The sequence below is a fragment of the Sapajus apella genome, unplaced genomic scaffold (genome assembly GCF_009761245.1).
Source record: "Sapajus apella isolate SASKATOON/1434 unplaced genomic scaffold, GSC_monkey_1.0 scaffold23, whole genome shotgun sequence".
NCBI classification, from domain to species: Eukaryota; Metazoa; Chordata; class Mammalia; order Primates; family Cebidae; genus Sapajus; species Sapajus apella.
The window spans coordinates 34,905,916-34,923,951 of NW_022436963.1; the positions used below are offsets into that span (position 1 = coordinate 34,905,916).

General features: G+C 47.9%; 1 protein-coding gene across 4 annotated transcripts in view; it reads right to left on the bottom strand.

The window, feature by feature from the left end:
- Nucleotides 1-6,369: 6,369 nt before the first annotated feature.
- The window catches only part of SRGAP3 (SLIT-ROBO Rho GTPase activating protein 3), a 255,976-nt gene continuing 244,309 nt past the window's right edge, over nt 6,370-18,036 (bottom strand). For 3 of the 4 annotated variants that reach the window (XM_032290558.1, XM_032290557.1, XM_032290556.1), the window contains 4 exons: nt 16,221-16,401; nt 14,787-14,936; nt 12,398-12,725; nt 6,370-7,834 (listed from right to left, as the gene is read on the bottom strand). In XM_032290558.1, coding sequence (XP_032146449.1) covers nt 7,421-7,834; nt 12,398-12,725; nt 14,787-14,936; nt 16,221-16,401 — 1,073 coding nt within the window. In that variant the 3' untranslated portion in view covers nt 6,370-7,420. The remainder of the gene's footprint in view (nt 7,835-12,397; nt 12,726-14,786; nt 14,937-16,220; nt 16,402-18,036) is intronic. The other variant, XM_032290559.1, reaches the window with a different exon arrangement.

Sequence of the window (18,036 nt, forward strand, 5' to 3'; positions counted from 1 at the left end):
CCCGCTGACATTCTTGGAATACTTGGGCCCAGCCTGCCTGAATCCATTTTTATCTCTGGACTTTTCATACAGATGGGGCAAAAAGCATGCCTTGTGATACAAACTAGGCTAAGTTGGGTTGTTGTCACCTGTAACTGAGTCCTTAATACGTTTCTTGACATCATGGTATAAAGCAAAAGGGCTATGCTATTTATCAGAAGATTAACAACCTCTAAGCACCAGTCTAGGTTCAGTCACAATAACTGGCAAATGAAGAAGGAAAATCTTGTTCCAGAACAAGGAACAAGGATGACAGAACTCTGTGAGTTGCCTGGGAAGGGAGGTCTGCAGCTGTACGGCACGCAGGGCCACTGATCTCTGTATTGGGAAGAATTTGAATCAGCCTCTCAGTGGGTTAGATGGACTATGTGTGCATGACTGGATGGAGAATGAAAGCAGAGCTGGAAGTCCAGAAACAACACTGAATGAGGACACTCAAGGCCCAGAAACACTAATAATAATACTTCCTCTGGCTAAGCCTGGTGTCTCACGTCTATAATCCCAGCACTTTGGGAGGCTGAGGTGGGCAGATCACCTGAGGTCAGGAGTTCAAGACCAGCCTGGCCAACATGGTGAAACTTCATCTCTATTAAAAATACAAACAATTAGCTGGGCACGGGGATGGTCGCCTGTAATCTCAGCTATTTGGGAGGCTGAGGCAGGAGAATTCCTTGAACCTGGGAGGTGGAGGTTGAGGTAAGCCAAATTGTGCTGGATTGCACCACTGCACTCCAGCCTGGGCGACAAAGCGCGACTCCACCTCAAAAAATAATAATAATGATAATAATACTTCCTCCTCCTACGTCAGCCCTCAGATAAAGAGAAGCACGTTCCCTGTAACCTGGAATTCATGACACAGCATGGTGGCCCCATGCAGCACTTTAATCCACTTTAATCCTCAATTATCACCCAAGCCCTCCATTGTTAAGAAGTGGCTGTAGTCCAGAGCCAGAGATGATGAATTGTTATTATTACTATTTTTAGACAAGGTCTCACTTTTTCACCCAGGCTGGAGGGCAGTGGCACAATCTTGGCTCTTTGCAGCCTTAAATTTCTGGCATCAAGTGATCATCTTGCTTCTGCCTCCCAAGTAGCTGGGGCTACAGGCATGCCCTACCACACCTAGCTAATTTTTTGTTTTTATTTTTTTAGTAGAGATAAGATCTCACTCTGTTGACCAGGCTGGTCTCAAACTCCTGGCCTCAAGAGATCCTCCTGTTGGAAAGTTAATACCTAATGCAACAGTGTTGGGAGAGGCCACCTAATAAGAGGTAACTGGTTCATGAGGTTCCACCCTCATGAATCGATTAATGTCATTGCACGGGAATGGGATTTTTATCATGAAAGAAGGTTACAAAAGAGTCTGCCCCTCATACTGTCTCTTTTGCCCTTCTGCCTTCCACCATGAGATGATACTAGCCAGATGCTACTGTCATGCTCTTGGACTTTGCAGCCTCCAGAACCATGAGCCAAATAAACTGTTTTTCTTTATGGATTACCCTGTCTGTGCTATTCTGTTACAGCAACAGAAAATAGACTAAAACAGTTTCATAGCAGAGGAGTGTGGAATTAGCAAGAGACCAACATTGAGTGATGAGTGTTTTCGGTGCGAATGAGTCACTGAGGCTGCAAAGAGACCCTTGCATGAAGATCCAGCAGAGGTTTCAATGGAAAGGACAGGTCCAGGAGTATTCCTAGACTGCAGTAAGCAGCAAGCAACCTTCATCATGAAATCCTGCCCCTAATCCTGCTGTAATGAGTACAATGCTCAAATGAGAGGCAGTATGACAAACTTATAAAGAGCATGGCTTTGGATTTAGGCAGACTGAATTCAAATTCTGTCTTCTCCACTTCCCAGCTTAACCTTGGGCAAGCTGTTTAGCCTCTCAGAGCCTCAGTTTCCTCATCTGCAGGACAGTATAATAATGATACTTACCTTCAATGGTGTATAGATAATTAAATGAGAAAACACAGGTAAAGGGTTTAATCTAGAGGCTGGGACAGAAATAAGTAGTCAATAAACAGTTCACAAACACACACCACTAAAAACAAAAGTCCAAGAGACTGTATGACATTTGTAGACAATGAACACCAAAATGTTGCATGTGCCTTGGTGTATCAGTACCCAGTGACCTCTGATAATTTATTCTAAACTTCTGAAGACATGCAGACAACAGCTACTACTCCCAACTTGCCTTTGCTTTGACATTTCCAAACCCCGTTTCCCCAGCAGTTATCCTACAGTTACCTTCTTCAGTTAGCTCTACAGTGGAAGCAGTCCTTCTTGTAACCTTGACCTTCACCTTGTTGGATTTGAGCTAATGGACATTTCAAAGGTGTTTCCTCAGGCAGACGGTATGGACTGGAAGATGGGGGCTCTTCCCAGGACCTCTCCACCCCTGACATGGCACCTCACCCTTTCAAAAACCACTGGAGCATGTTTGAGAAAAGTTAAGCTGTTTTATTTCACAGGATAGCTCCACGTCAAACCAGCAGGCACCATCAGAATACGCGACAGAGGATCCAATCAGACACTCTATAGGACGGGCGTTTGGTCATAAGGTAGAGAAACGATATCCAGAAGAGGGCAACATTTATCATCACGTGGGGACAAGCAACCAGCAATTTCCTAGGGTGGTTTTGGTTTGTTTTTCCTGTCACAATTTGGGGAGGAAGGAAACCAAAGGAAACGAAATAGACCAGCCACTCTGAAGCAATCAGAATCAAACCTATTGCCAAACCATGTAAACAGTCACACTGCCGGGAACAAGGGCCTGGGCAGAAACCCTAGCCAAGATCTACTTCCATCTAAGGAAGGAAAAGTGCACTCTGGTTGTTCTAGTTCAAGGAACAGCTTTGTTATTTGCCGGCGACAGTTCACACAGAAAGGAGGTGTCAACAAGGGGGCAGCGATGGCCACGTGGCCAGTCCCAAAGGGACAGCGGGACACTGGCAGATCAATCTCAGGGAGGCCAGGAGGGCTTGGACCTGACTGACAGTAAAGTCCCTTCTTTCGGCTCCCCTGGGCAGCTCTGGATATGTGGGGAATGCTCTATGTGGCTGCTCAGAGGAGAGGAGGCCCCAGAGAACCGGGGAAGTTGACATGAAACGTCAGCATTAGCTCTGCACAGCAGAAAATCAGCTCAGCAACACCTCAACTCACCCCTTTCTGCCTTTCCTCCCTGCCACCACCCCCACTCCCGGCCCATTGGGGGCCACCCCCACGGTTGTGAGCCAGCCACTCTTCTTTCCGGGTTTCTCAGGAGAATGAGGCATTTGCTCTACTGTGGAACCATCTGGATGTGTGAAAAGTTAGAAACAGACTGAGAGGAAGAACCGTTACCCGAGTCCTCGTGTTTTTCCATTAGCTGTGTACATGCACTGAGTGCCACATCACGACCAGGTCATGAGAAGTCCTCCGCATGCGTGCCTCCTGAATGACAAAGAAATATACCCAACAAGGCACTCCAAGAGATTCCAGCAGAGAAGAAAGCCCCACATAAAGGCCCCTTCCCACACTGGCTCCCCTTCATGTACCATAAACCAGTTTTAAGTGTTTATAAGGCAGATCTCTGAACTGCTGGTTCCAGCCGATAGCCAAAATATGGCTCAATTTCCCTGTGTCTCTTCCCACTCAGATTTCTTCATTGAATAGAAACCTTTCATCCCTTGGGAATCCATTTCTCTCCTGACCCCTGGCCTGGTGACTTCAGAGAAAAGACTCCCAAGTCTAATTCCCAAGCCCACAATTCCCTCCAGTTGTGCACTCTGTCCGGGGTTCAAAAGGCGCTTCAAGGTGAGAAATCGTTAGCACTGAAACAAGGAAAGGCAAGAATTTTTCATAGAATCCCACAGCTCAGAGCAGCTCTTTAAGAGGAAAAGGGAATAAAGGGGGAGAGGGCGCGTGGGGTAGGAAGCACAGCTTGTTCTCAATTTTATCCAGAAAGCTCTTTAGCGACAGCTGGGCCATGAGGCCCAGGAAACTAGACCAGGAATTAATTGTCTTTGGTCAGTTTTAAATGAACAACTTGCTGGTTCATACCTAAAATAGACTGAACATCGGTTAAAGACAAAAGGCTTGACCTCAGGATAAGTCGAAGGTTAAGAAATCATTCCATGAAGCAAAAAAATAAAAATTAAAAATGCCCGTTATCAACTAACTGATCAGTACGGCTTTCAATAATGGTGATGAACAAGTAGGTAAACACCACTTCCCCTTGTACAATTGGTTATATTGAAGACTACTAACTAGGTTACTACATTTCCCCCACACGCACTGTACAGTTAGGTTTCTGGTATTTGTTTTTACATTGATCTATCTACTAGGTGCAAAGATTTGGTGAGTGGCATTGGCTAAAATTTAATTGTAGCCTTTTTTAAAATTACAATTTCACATTTTAACAGTTATTTTCCAGCATTTAAGCAAATACAGCAATATATAGTGGACTAAAACAGGCAGGAGTCAGAAAGAGAAAGCCAATGTTCAGTGAACGTTGATAGGACTGAGAGCTGTGGAGGGCGACTGAGACATGCATAGTGCCAGATGAGGAAGTGGGAAGGGGGGAGGGGGCGGGGAAGTATTTTCCCACGTGGCCTGCATCAGGGCCCAGATTTGGGGCTGGATGAGTGGGGAGACGTCTTCCATCTGCGTGTGCGCATCCCTAAATGTGAACTCATCAGCCATTTCCCAATGGAAAAAAAATAGGTACTTGAAGAAAACAGCTAAGGATCTGCCTTCAGAAAATTCAGTGAAAGGCAGATCCATTTTCAGTAAGAAAAAAAAAACAAATCAGTCAATTCAGAGAAAAATCCACACGGTCTGATTGGTGCTATGTATATCAGGCAACAGATTTGTCTACTCTGATTGTTGCCTTTCATCTGATAGTTGCGGCAGAGATTGCTATATTTTGTCTGGGAGGCTACTGGATTTAGGATCTGGGAGTATCTTAAGGGTAGAAATCAGAAGTCTTGTGTCCTGACTGGTTAGCATAGCGTCCAGCATGCAAACACATGACTTTAAGAGCTTGACACAGCCTCTGCTCTTAGCCAGTTGTCAAATCTTGGGCAGGTCAAAGCACAGCCCAAGGCCTTACTCTCTTAAGCTGTAAAATGGCAATATCTTTCTGTGCTCCAAGGCAGAGGGCCTTTCATATCCAGGAGTTAAAGAGAAGGGTTCATTCTAGGCCAAACAAGGGAGGTCAAGTTTGACACTGGCCTCTCCCTGAGATCCTTTCTTTGTTCCTTTCCTGATGCTCCTTTTACTATGGGGTGTCAAGTCCGGTCCTTCAGACAAGGTAGAATGGCTTTACCCTCTTAACAGGTCCAGGTGCCAGTGACTTAACTAGGTTTCTCCCTTTGGGTGTATTTACCTTTATGTGGGGGACCAGAGGAGAAGTCACCGCTTAATACAATGGACTGAAATGCTAATGATGGACTCCAGGGCTCTTATTAAGATGGCAGGAAAATTCCACTGCTCACTTCTGAAATGCCATTCATTGAGAGGTTTCAAAAAGAAGGGCTGGAGGGTTCTCATCTAAGACTTACCTTACTAATGATAATCACAAGAGCATTGCATTGATTCAGTGCTTTCCAGTGTACACAGCTTGCTCACAGCCATTTCACCTTTATTATCCTATTTTATGAGCAGAAAAGCCAGGCTCAATGAGGCAGAGTGCCAAACCCTAAGTCACAAAGCTCCTAAGTGCTCAGGGCTGGGACTCAGACTCTGGGCCTTTTGATTCCAAACTTCAGTGGCCTCGAGAGAGATAGGAAGCTTGGGAAGAGTAGGGAAGGGCCTCTGGGTCTGGCAGGAGGGGGTAAGTAACAGTGGCCCACAGGGCACACAGATTCTCCCAGTGCCATTTCATTATCCAGAAACAGCTCATCTCTGGAACTGATCAGAAGAGGAGGTAAAAAGGAATCAAAGGAGAGCGACCCGGAAGGGCTTCACTCAGCCAAGAGGCAAAGGCCTTGCTGTTATACGTGAAGATCATGCACCCATTCCTATCACCACATTTTCATCTACACTAAATGTTCTGGAGGGAGTGGGTGAAGGGGGAGGGAAGGGAAGCTATGACACTTGTATTAACTCAACCAACAGTGTCCTCCAGGACAGAAAGTGCCCAGGACTGCCCCTCCCTGGCCCCGGTCTGAACTGGGTGCTCACGGCTCATGCGTTTCATGCAAGACGGCACCAACCACAGTGCGTCACAGCCTGATTTAAAATGAAACGATGTGACTCAAAGCCTCCTTGCCTGTTTAGTTCCAAATCTGACACAGTATAATTAGTAGAACCAGGAAAAGAAAAAATTAAATATTTTGAAAATGATATAAGTTAAACCTCTATAGTTGCCACAGATTTATTCCTACAGCGTTTCTAGGTTTTGAAGTATTCCACACCACTGTATTTTTATTTTTCCCTTTTTCCCAACCACATGTAATACTGTGCTACGATGGGGCTGAGGTTCTCACTACCCCCTGCCTCTACACACAAACACAAGGATGTGGTGGTCAGGGGTCTTCTCGCCAACTTTCTCCCGTGCCTTCGGGGGTACAGTTGGCCTTTGGCCTCCGGGTGGAAGGGCAGGGTCTCTGGGGTGGATGGGGGTGGGGATTTTCTATGAAGGGTTCCCCACCTCTGGGAGCAGCCTGCTTGGGAGTACTGCCTGCCCCACCCTTCCTTGAGGGGCAGGCTGTTCTGGAAGGCCACGACTTCTGGAGACAGTGGGAGACTGTTTTTGTTTGTGTTTTTCTGCAGGTTAGTGGTATATTGCTTCATTCGCAGTTACTATGGGCCTCTAAGTTCTCCCAGAAAAGTCCCTGCAAATCCCACCAAATAACTCGGCGGGAGATGTTTGGTGGCATGGGTCTGAGGTAAATCTAAGTTTCATAAAAAGAAAAAGGAGATACTATATACACTTAGTATGTGTGTGTCCAGATCTAGTATATGTATATAGATGCATAAATATATATATATACACACACCTACAGACACATACATACATATACATGTGTATATATGCACACGTCGATATACACACACATATAGGTATGTAGACAGAATGTCGAGAGAAGTTTCCAGTGAGGATATGCGGGAGAAGCCACTCGCATGTCGCCTCGATGTTAGGAGATGCTGTGGTTGGGGCTGCCGGAGCTCCGGCACTCCTCTGGACGTCTGCGGACACGCGAGAGGTCTGTGGGATTCCCATGGCTGGACGTGAGCTGCAGCCAGCGCCTACCTCAGCTCTGCACAGACACACCCTCCCAGGCTGACCTCTGCCCTCCAAGGCCAGGGTCACCGGGAAGCACGTGGAAGCCACCGAGGCCACCCTGGGCCGTGGCGAGCCACAGTGGGCCATGACGGGGCGGCCCATCCTGCAGGTCACATGGTGCCCGACTTGTCCGCTGAGCTGTTGGGGAACATCTTCTCGGTGGGCGTCACGGCTGGGCTGCCCACGCCTGAGCTGCTGCTGCTGCTGGACCGGTGCTGGACCACCGGCCGCACGGGCCGCATGGGAGGCGGGCGCAGCTGGGCGCCGGCCAGGCGGGCGGACAGGGCTGGCTTGAAGGTGGTCATCATCTCGGTGGAGGAGCTGCTGCTGCGGCGCATGGCAGCATCAGGGTCGCGGATGACGATGGTGTGAAGGGGGCTGGCGGGCTCCGAGCTGATGGGGCCTGGGGGGTTCTTCAGGGGCTCCAGGGTGTCCAGCACCACATCTGGCGCCTGCTTGACCGTGTTCTGCCTCTCGAGTTCCCGCAACTCGTGCAGAGCTGTGCTCATGGTCTTCTCGATGTCCTGGGGACAGAGGGAGCTGGGGTCAGCAGCGTCTGGAGGCCTGGAGCCAGGTCCTTCCTGTCTGTTAAGCAGCTTCCCTTCTTAGGGAGGTTCCCCAGAGGCCTTGCGGCAGGGATGGAGATTAAGTCCTCAGGGTGTCTCATAACACATGAGAACCAATGTGGCTATCCCCTGCATACTGCCTTGCAAAGGAAATAGATTTAATAAGGGCAGGTCAGACTACTGATAAAGAGGGCAGGCTCTGGAGTCAGACAGACACAGATTCAAATCCTGGCCTTGCCACTTCCTTGCTATGTGACCTTTTGCAAGTTCCTTCACCCCTCTGAGCCTCCAGAATACTCATTTGTAAACGGCAGATAATTATAATATGGACCTCAGGGAGTTGATAAGTGCATTAAATGATACAGTCCCTGTGAAGAGCCTGGCCTGACCCCTGGCACAGAGTAAGCACTCAAAAATAAAAATGACAATAACAGTAGCAATAATAGCTAACACTGAGCACCAATCCAAACCCTGTCCCCTAGTAATTCATTTAATTCTCTAAGGTAGGATCCACCTTTCTGCTCATGTCACACATGAGGAAACTGAAGCTCAGGCTGGTTAAGTAATTTGCCCCAGGTCACACAGCTAAGTAGCAGCATAGCCCAAGTCTGAACCCAGGCAGTTCAGTATTTTTTTTTTTAATCCTTGCTCACAAAAAATTACTTGGAGATTATGTACCAGAATGTTCACAGTGCTCATCCCAGAATAGAGGGACTGCTACTCTCTTCTCTGTATTAAAATCAGAAAATTTTTTTTTTTAAAAAGTGGAAATTTTAACAGGCAAGAAAAATCTCCTTCTGCCTACATAACTCCTGAGGATGTTATAATATCTTAGAGCTCATCAGGAGGAGAGCACCCTGAAGGACTAAGAGAGAACCCCTCACCCCCATCCACCCAGGGCAGCCTGGGCTCACCATGCCAGCTTCCCTCAGCTCCCATCCCCTCATGCTCAAGGCGGTGCAGTAGCTGGAAGGCAGCATTTAGCTAGGAGCCCATGGACAGGGCACAGGGCCCCAGAATTTTGAGTAAAAAGCCTCTGTGGCCAGTTGCTGGCTGTGTGACTCTGGGCAAGTCTTGATCACTCCACACCATATTTTGTTCACCTATTACAATCCCAGAAGTTTACTGTAAAGATGGGCTGAGATAATGGATGTGATGAAGCTTTGCAAACTGCCAGATGGTGGTTTTCAAAATGCTTCTAGCCCAAGAACCCTGTGGCTTCCCATGACTGTTGACAGGGATGCCTCCACATCCGACAGACAGGAGAGGACCTGCTCTGGCTCAGCCAGGTCAGAGCCCAGCTGGCTTAGCCATTGAGGGCATTGTGACGGATATTGCCTAAACCAATACTGGTAGGTGCTGTGCATAACCTCATGGAGCGATGATGACTGTTAAGACAGGCTTGCTTTATTGCAAATCCTAAAAAATATGTATAAGTCTGTTGAAACAGATGGAGTGGGAGCCTGGAAATGCTGGGGCCAGCCCCTTTCTCCACCCTGGTCTTTTACATTCTCTCCTTCTCCTGTCTGCAGGTGGCTTCCTGCCTGCCCCAGGCCCCATGGTAGGCTTCAGTCTGGCATGCGTCAGGGCCCCAAGCACTTGCTTCCCTCATTGTCACAGCCTATCCTTTTTGTTAGGGGACTATGGACGTCTGGCTAATGGCTAATATTAGCTTGTATGCTTCTCCAGAATGTTTCATCCCTTGCCCCAGAACACCAGCAACTCTAAGAAAGGGTCTTTTGTGTCTTACCCAAAAGGAGGCACTGTTGCAGCAATTTTCTGCAGGAAGGGAGGGAAGGCAGACCTCTCCCCATCTCTGCTTTGTGCCAGCCCTGCAGTGACACAGCCTGCTTTCCTGGAGCCAAGCTGCCCTGTCATCATCCACTCTGCTTGAAGGAAGCCCCTTACTGACCTCACTACTCTCTATTTGCTCTAGTCCAGCATGAGCTGCAAGGTAAAACTTTAATAAATAAAATGTAATTACTGCCTTTCCACCACCATCCCCCTCCCCCCACCCTCCACCATCACTACTCTACCCCAGCAGAGTGAACAGAAAGACAGAAAGCTCAGAGAAAGATCAGCTGAGTTGTTTAGGCTACAGCCTTGCATTAGTTCAAGAGGTGATGCCGTGAGTCTCCAGAGCGGAGCTGTAGAGAGGCCCTGCAGGACGGAGTAGGGACTGCGACTGCTTTTCATCTCCTCCCCAATTTGATCTTCCCACTTTTGATGGCCATGTTGCAAGTTCCTCAAGCAGCCTCTTTAAGTGGGTTCAAATCTAAATTCTATGGGACATTTTGAGACCAGAGAATTTTAGGTCATTCCGCCTGCTACTTGGGATGCTTCAGCTGCCACGCCCCTTTGCAACGTGCAAAGTCAAGGGCTCATTAGAGCCAGTGCTGAGGCTGGAAGCTCTCCAGTGGCAGTGGGCTATTTACATATCATTTACCACAATTCCTCATTTGACCTCTGTTGGTGAAAGGGGCTCTCGGATGGCAGCTGTCAAAGTAGAGAGGGTGCAGATTCCTCGGCAAACTGAGAACACATGCAGCAGTCCCCATGTGCATTCTGGGGGCTGGACTTGCAAAATGCTCCATGAATAAAGGTCAAAGAAGTCTGGGATGTGGGGCATGCCCTGTTTTCTTTTGTGGAGATTCACAATGCACATCTTTTAAAGCAGTGGTCCCCAAACTTTTTGGCACTAGGGATCATTTTCATGGAAGACAATTTTTCCACGGACAGGGGTTAGGAGGATGGTTTCGGGATGAAACCGTTTCACTTCAGATCAGGCATTAGATTCTCTTAAGGAGTGCACAACCTAAATTCCTCGCATGCACAGTTCACGATAGGGTTCCCGGCCTATGAGAATCTAATGCCACCGCTGATCTGACAGGACTCGGAGCTCAGACAATAATGCTGGCGATGCCTGCTCACCTCCTGCTGTGCAGCCTGGTTCCTAACAGGCTACAGACCCATCCATGGCCTGGGGGTTGGGGACGCCTCCTTTAAAGGTTTTATAAGGGTCTTACAGATAAGCCACTCAACTCTGTCACAGCAGCATTCCACAAACCTTGCTGACCACAGAACATGTATTCCCTATGCACCCCCTAGCATCCTGTGGAACTACTCTGCTGTGAGACCTATTCTCAGAAACAGTACTCTAGACTGCATTTCATTCATTATGTAAAGAGCGCTGGGGCAGGCCTCAGGCGGCCCAACCCCTATCATAACTGGTAGAACTTTCTACACTGGTAGAGTTTCCAGATGATGGTGGGTGCTAGGGTGATGTTCCCACAAGTATGGGTGAACTAGCAGCTGGCATGCTTCCTTGAAAGGCATTGATCTTCAGGGACCCCATGGGAGTGAGCATGGGGCCAAGCTAGAGCCTGCTGATGTGAACAGGAGTACTCATTGCTAGGTGAGCTACTTCTGTGTTGGGTATTCCCTGGAAACTCTGCCTGGCCTCCCCAAGAACACAGCTCACAGCTCCCCACCTTTCCTCCTTCTCCTTTTGAACAGGAATGCAAAGGTCACTCTCCACAGTAGAATTCTCACAAACCAGAAGGTTCTGATTGTCTCTGTTACCTTACGTGGGAGAGAACACTAGGCAGAGGGTATATAATGGGCCCCCACACCAAATTTCAGAGACAAAAAAAAAGGGGAAACTTTTCAAAATGTGATAGAACTGTCAAAAACACATGAAACCAGCCATGCAAATTGTTAACTCAATCACAGTTCTATTCATTTGGCAAATGTAAAAATCATATAGATTTTTCATCCAAATACAACAAACCAAAACCAAAACAAACAAACAAAAAACTAACCCTCTAAGCACTTGAGAAGAACCTGGAGCATTCTTCTCTTGCAGCTTCAGCTGTTTAGCTCTGCTTACCCTTTGGGTCTCAGGTCAAGTCCTTCCCAGAGAAGTCTCTCCCTGCCTAGGTGCAATCCTCATATTTTAGGCTCTCAAAATACTGTGGACTACTCCTTAAAGGCATCCAACGCAGCCACTATTTCACAGCTGTGTGTGTGTATTGGTTGATACCTCTTTCTTCTCTAAACTGTAAGCTCCATGTGGGCAGGGCCTGAGTCCATTTTAGGTCTTCACTGTACAGTTGGTGGCTACCATGGTGACGGCCACACAATAGATGTTCAATCAATATTTGCCAATGAATGGATGAACAGAGAAATGAATGAATGAGTGAATGAATGAATAACTGAACCATATCATTCTGTGTAGTGACCTGCCATTACCCCAACCCCATAATGTGGCCAGTGCCCTCTTCCAGCCCTGGACATTGGGGCTATTCAGCCTCTATAGGAACCCTAGCAGTGACTGCTCCCAACCAGTCTCCACTCTCAAGGGAAGCCCAGTATTGGACAGGGAAGCCATTCATTCTCCCATTCTCTGGTTTAGCTATGAGCTTGGCATAAAGGCTAAGGTGACTCCCCGCTCCACAGATTCCCACCCCGTGGCCCTATGGGGCTCTTGGCTGCCCAGCCTGCCTTCCCGCTGGCCCTTACTTCTGCCAGGGCCTCGGCCTCCAGGGACTTGTGGTCCCCTAGGCTGCTGTGCCTGGTGGAACCGCAGGTCGACCTCATTGAGTGCCCTTCGGAGAGCGCCTTCTTGTCAGGGTAGTTGATGCTGCCAGCGCTCCCGAACGTCGCCATCCTCCGCTTCTCAGGGCTCTCAATCCTCCCCCGGTTGAGGGGTATTTTGTGGGGGCTGCTGGGGCAGGCAGCAGCCCGGGGTGGTGTGTCTATGCTGGGGCCCAGGCCCCGGGGTGGGCTGTGTGTGTCGCCCCCACTTCGGCGTCTGGGGATGGCCGCTCCATCAGATCGTAACCGCACTCTGCAAAGGAGCCAGGGGCGAAGGGCATGGGGAAGAGGTCAAGCCTGGCAAGTCTCAGAATGGGTGAGCCAACCCCATGCCACACACTACATGCTATTCTAAGGAGCGGGTACAGTAAAGCCTCATTCAGCCAGACCCCACAATTCCACAATGAGAGGCCTGGCCCAGCACACAGCTCACCAGCAGTGGGAGGTCTAATGTGCAAACACAAAGGCATTTGGAGCACAGTGCTTCCAGGCCACAGGCAGCAGTGCTGCCCACGGCAAGATGCATCTGGTCTACACGCTAAGTCAAGGCCTACAGGATTACAACCTGTTTTGGTGATGGTTAATTGGGCTCATGATACCCTCTGAAACAGTTCAGACATTTCCATGATTCTGAGGGGCTCCTAACTGGTCTGAAGCTTTGAGGCTTGACTGTACCAAAGTAACCAGCACCCTTCAAGCACAGGAGGGGTCCCCTGGGAACTACAGACACTCTGACATTGCCACCCAACCCCCAATCTCCCCAGAAGAGGGCTCGTTTTATGAGACTTTTTTGGATCCTGGAAAACTAGTCATTCAAGAGTAAACACTGCATGGCTGGACAGCCCTTTTGTGCATTTAAATACCTTTACCAACTCAGGGAGGCTCTGGAGCAGGGAAAAGGGGAATAGGGTGTGTTTCAGGAGGGTGAGTTTTTGCTCTGTGTCTGCCACAAGCTTTCCTGTGTCCTCTCTCAATCCCACTTTATTAATCTGTTAAGTGGGTATAAGTAGGATCCTTTGCCCACCCTTTACCTTTGCTTCAGGTGGGTTTAAAAGCACCTTAAAGATAAGAGGTTCTATACATAGGAGATTTTGCTGCATCCTACAGAGGTCACCAAAGAGTCTGAAGGGAGGGGAGGCTAGAAGTGGTGAGCAGGGATGGAGATGGACCACGTGTTGGGAATGGATTATGACTAGGGACCAGCAGTGATTATCCTAGTGCCACCAGCCAAGCTAAGCAGTGTTTATGGGTGCCCCAACAGGACCAAAGCATAGGTACTGGAGAGGAAGCAGTATGTAGAAAGAAAGAACAAGAGTGAAGTAGGCAAGGGAAGGACGAGGGAGAGGAAAAGAGAGGCAGAAGATATGGTCCTCCAAGAAGTCAGGGGACCATAACTTTTTTGTCTACCTACCCCAGCCTTCCACTTCCCTGCCCTTCCCAATTCTACCATAGTGCCTTAAGCTATCTGCTGCACTGAATAGAATTTGCAGAGAAGAGGAATCAGGACTTTTGCTGAAATAAATTCATAAATTGTGTGTTCCCATTGTGAATGATTTTTTTTGGGGTCTATCTGCAAATCCCCACATGTGTAGGTTGATCACATGACCCCTCCACTGAAAAAAACATGGAATATGACATTTTGAGAGTGTGACTAAAAAGGCAGTGAGAAATCGTCAGTTTTGCTTTGCATTTCTTATTTCCTCACTAATTTTTTTAATGACCAAATATTTTGGATTATACCTGTTCTCAGAATGATGTGCATACCTCCTAGTCTGGTAGAAAGGTCATGTGACACAGCCTGACCCACACATAGGGAGTGAAGAAATTGGCAATACTGCTCCCACTGAATAAGTAGGTGGAGTCGAGTGTCAATTTCCTTCAACACATGAGTAGGTGTGAGTTTTCTGTTTATGTAGTGCATTTCAGGGAATATGTGAGCTTTACATTTTTAAATATAACAACTCAGGTCTACAACAGAAACCTGGAAGGAGGTGCAGGAACTGGAGAGAGGCGGGAAAAATACTTGCCAATTTGTATCTCTCTCTCACACCTCATTATTTTCAATAGAAAAGCACTGAGTTCCCAACACATGTCTTTCCTCCTCCTCTTCCTCCCTGCAAGGCAGGCTGGATCGTTTTATACCTGGCCTTCTTGGGCCAATGCCAGCCGGCCCGCCCAGTGTGCCCATCACATCTTGTGGGGAACAGGGTGCTGCAGTAGCCTCCTTCTCTCCTCCCTGCCCTTGTGCTTCTCCCAAATCAGACATGAGCAGGCTTGGCACTAGGAGGGAAAAAAATAAATCCCTGTTTCCTACCGGCCCATCACCCCCCCAAAGCCGTAATCCGAGATGTGCTCCGTTGGGGACTGGAGGTCGTTTTTGGAAGAGGCCTTGTCATCCAGCAGTGGCCCACTGCTAGCCTCGCTGTCAGCCTTCTGGCTCAGGCTGTCGGAGAAGGCATCATCCCTGGGGAGAAGACAGACGTGAATTGGAGGTGCCTTCCCCTGGAGAACCCAGCATGTACAAGGCTCCCTGATACGTGTCTGAGGGGCCGAATTAACATACCTTATGGTTACATTGTGCCCACAGCGCTTGCTGAGCCACTGCCCACTGGGTGCCTTCCCACCACACATGCCCATTGCAACACTCCTGTTCAGTTTCTGCAGCAGGGACCCTCTTCTGTCCCACACCTACCTCTTCCTTTTTTCTCTTCTAGGTTCATTCCCAGGCAGCTCCAGGCTAGGACAAGCTAAATACTGCAGGGTGTGTTGGAGAAATGCGGGGATGGAGTCCGCAGGCCTAGCACCGAGGGCTGAGGGCTGAGTCTCTGTGTGACTCTGTGGGAAATGGCTTGGGGCTAAGCAAGGGAGGAAGAAACTGCCTCTGCCCCTTACCTCCCCACTCAAGGCTTGGGCCATTGTGAGGTGGCTCACAAGCTTGCTGGGGTGCCCTGCCAGGCTCCTTCCACGTTTCTCTGCCGTTGTGACTTGTCCCTGGCCTCAGAGGTCTGGGAACATCAGGAGACTGTCAAGGGCCCTCTACTATGGTGTTCCTCTGGCAGTCTGCTTGGCCCTGGCCTTTTCTCTGGCTGAGATCTCCTCTCTCCCATCAAAATGTGGGTTTTTGATGCCCTACCTTGAGGCTTAGTTTGGTGGCTGCAAATACAGTACATCTGTTCTGCCGAGCCTGACCAGAGCTCCCAGGGACTGTGTGCACTGGAATCTTCCATGGCTTTCAAATGAATGGAAAGTGCAGACTTTCTGTGGTAGGACTAGGCATTTGGGACACAGGGGCCTTTTTTGTTAACCCCTGAAATTATTTTTTTTAAAATAGTAACCTATTAATCAGAAACAAGGGCATGGTTGTTTCTGCCCATCCCCTAAGACAGCTACCTCTGGAGTACAGAACAGTAGGCAGCAGAGGCCTAGGTGGAGGTACATGGCAGGAACCTCTGGATACCGAAAGCCATGGTAGGTGATGGATACCCTGGAGGCTGTCAGCTGCATCAGGATGCAGGCCAGGGTCACCCAACACTGTCTCTGTACTCAGAAGGAGGAGTAATTTGCATATCTGTTAAGTAGATCACCATTTAAAGGGAAGTTAGATATTACCCATTCTTACAGAAGACCAAGCATATGGTATTAAGGAAAGCAAATTGCTGGCATACAAGTTAGCACTCCCCTATGGTGCCCATTCCAGATATCACTAATCTATTTCAGCATTTTTCACAGAAGTCCCGACTCCACTCACATGTCCTGTACAACTATGTACTGATGGGGGATGAGTCCATCCACGCCATTGTGCCGGCCCTCCCACCAGTCCTCCGAGGCGCGGTGGTACAGGAGCAGCGAGGCCCCTTTCTTGAAAGACAGCTCACGCGGGGACCGTCCCATGTAGTCAAACTTGGCAATTGCTTCAATCTGCTCCACTTCTGGAAGGAAAGCAAGGGAAAGAACATCTCTGAGTCAGGTGAGGGGCAGCTCAGGAACCTCATTCAGATGGCCTTGGCTTCTTTGGGAAAGGACAGACAGCACAGCTGATGAGAACATGGTCAGAACGCCTGGTGGGCTGGGGCTTGGGACCCTGCGGTCCTAGACTCAGATCCATTATCTACTCTGTGACCTCAGGCAAACCATCAAACCTTTCAAAATGTAAAGAGAGAGCCGACACCCTCGTTTTTCACTGCCCTTCTTGTTCTCCACTTTTTAATGCTCATTAAGACAATATTGGAGAATTTTCTTTTTCTTCTACCGCTTAACACAAGTTCTATTAATATTCTTATGTTTCCATGAGCCCTTTTCTTGTCCTTTATAATACTTTTAGTCATTTTTAATCTTTTGAGAGGCCACATTGTGCATGCGGACTCTCATCTGTGCAAAATTGGATACAGGATTTTTAAGGATACCCAGACTCTTCAAAGCTCATTGTTAAGGACTGAATTGTGTCTCCCCCAAATCTATATGTTGAAGCCCTCACCCCAATGTGACTGTATTTAAGATAGAGTCTTTAATTAATGTAAATGAGGTGGTTAAATTTAAATGAGGTCCTAATGGTGGGGGCATAATCCCAGTGCTGGTGTCTTTATAAGAAGAGGAAGAGAGGCTGGGCACGGTGGTTCATGCCTATAAGCCCAACACTTTGGGAGGCTGAGGCTGGAGGACACTTGAGTCCAGGGTTTTGAGACCAGCCTGGGCAACATAGTGAGACCTCATCTCCAAACATTTTTGTTTTGATTAGCTGGGCATGGTGGCATGTGCCTGTGGTGCAAGTTACTCTAGGGGGTGAGGCAGGAGGATCACTTGAGCCCGGGAGGTTGAGGCTGCAGTGAACCATGATCACGCCACTGTACTCCAGCCTTGGTGACACAGCAAGACCCTGCCTCAAAACAAACAAACAAACAAACAAACAAAGTTCTTGTACAAAAGCGCCTAGTTTAGTACAGCTATTCATCAGGTATTCAGTTGACAGCAGCTATCAGGACTGTGATTATAATTATTAATGGATTTGGCCTATGGGATGGCTCCAGAGAAGAGATGTAAACTGCACAGAATTTAAGTGGTTTGCCTAAAACCATACAGCTAATGATATTTGTGGAAGACTTTGTGGAGAGTAGGAGATTGTGCCTATAATTTATTCCACCTGTGTTATAGTTTCTACTCTAAGAAGTGTCCGTATGTGGTAGAAAACTGATTTTGTATAGGTATGAATATTTTAATATTTTAAAGTAAAAACAAAGATGTTTAACATTATAAATCTTTTTTTATTTTAATAGAACAAAAGAGTAACAAAAGCAACCCCTGCTCTCTCTAGCCTGCAGATAGCTTCCCCAGGTTGAGCTTTTTTGGGGCTCTCTATCTGCTCCATTCATTGTGGACAATCTTGTCTTCATCGATCTTTTCATCCACCTGTCCAACACATAGTTAAGCTCAGAACATTTGGCTTTATCACTTTCTAGTTGTGTAACCTTGGGATACTTAGTTTTTCTTTCTATGCTTCAGTTTCCTCATCTGTTAAATGGAAATGGTAATAACAGAACTTATCTTACAGAGTTATTAGAAGGATTAAA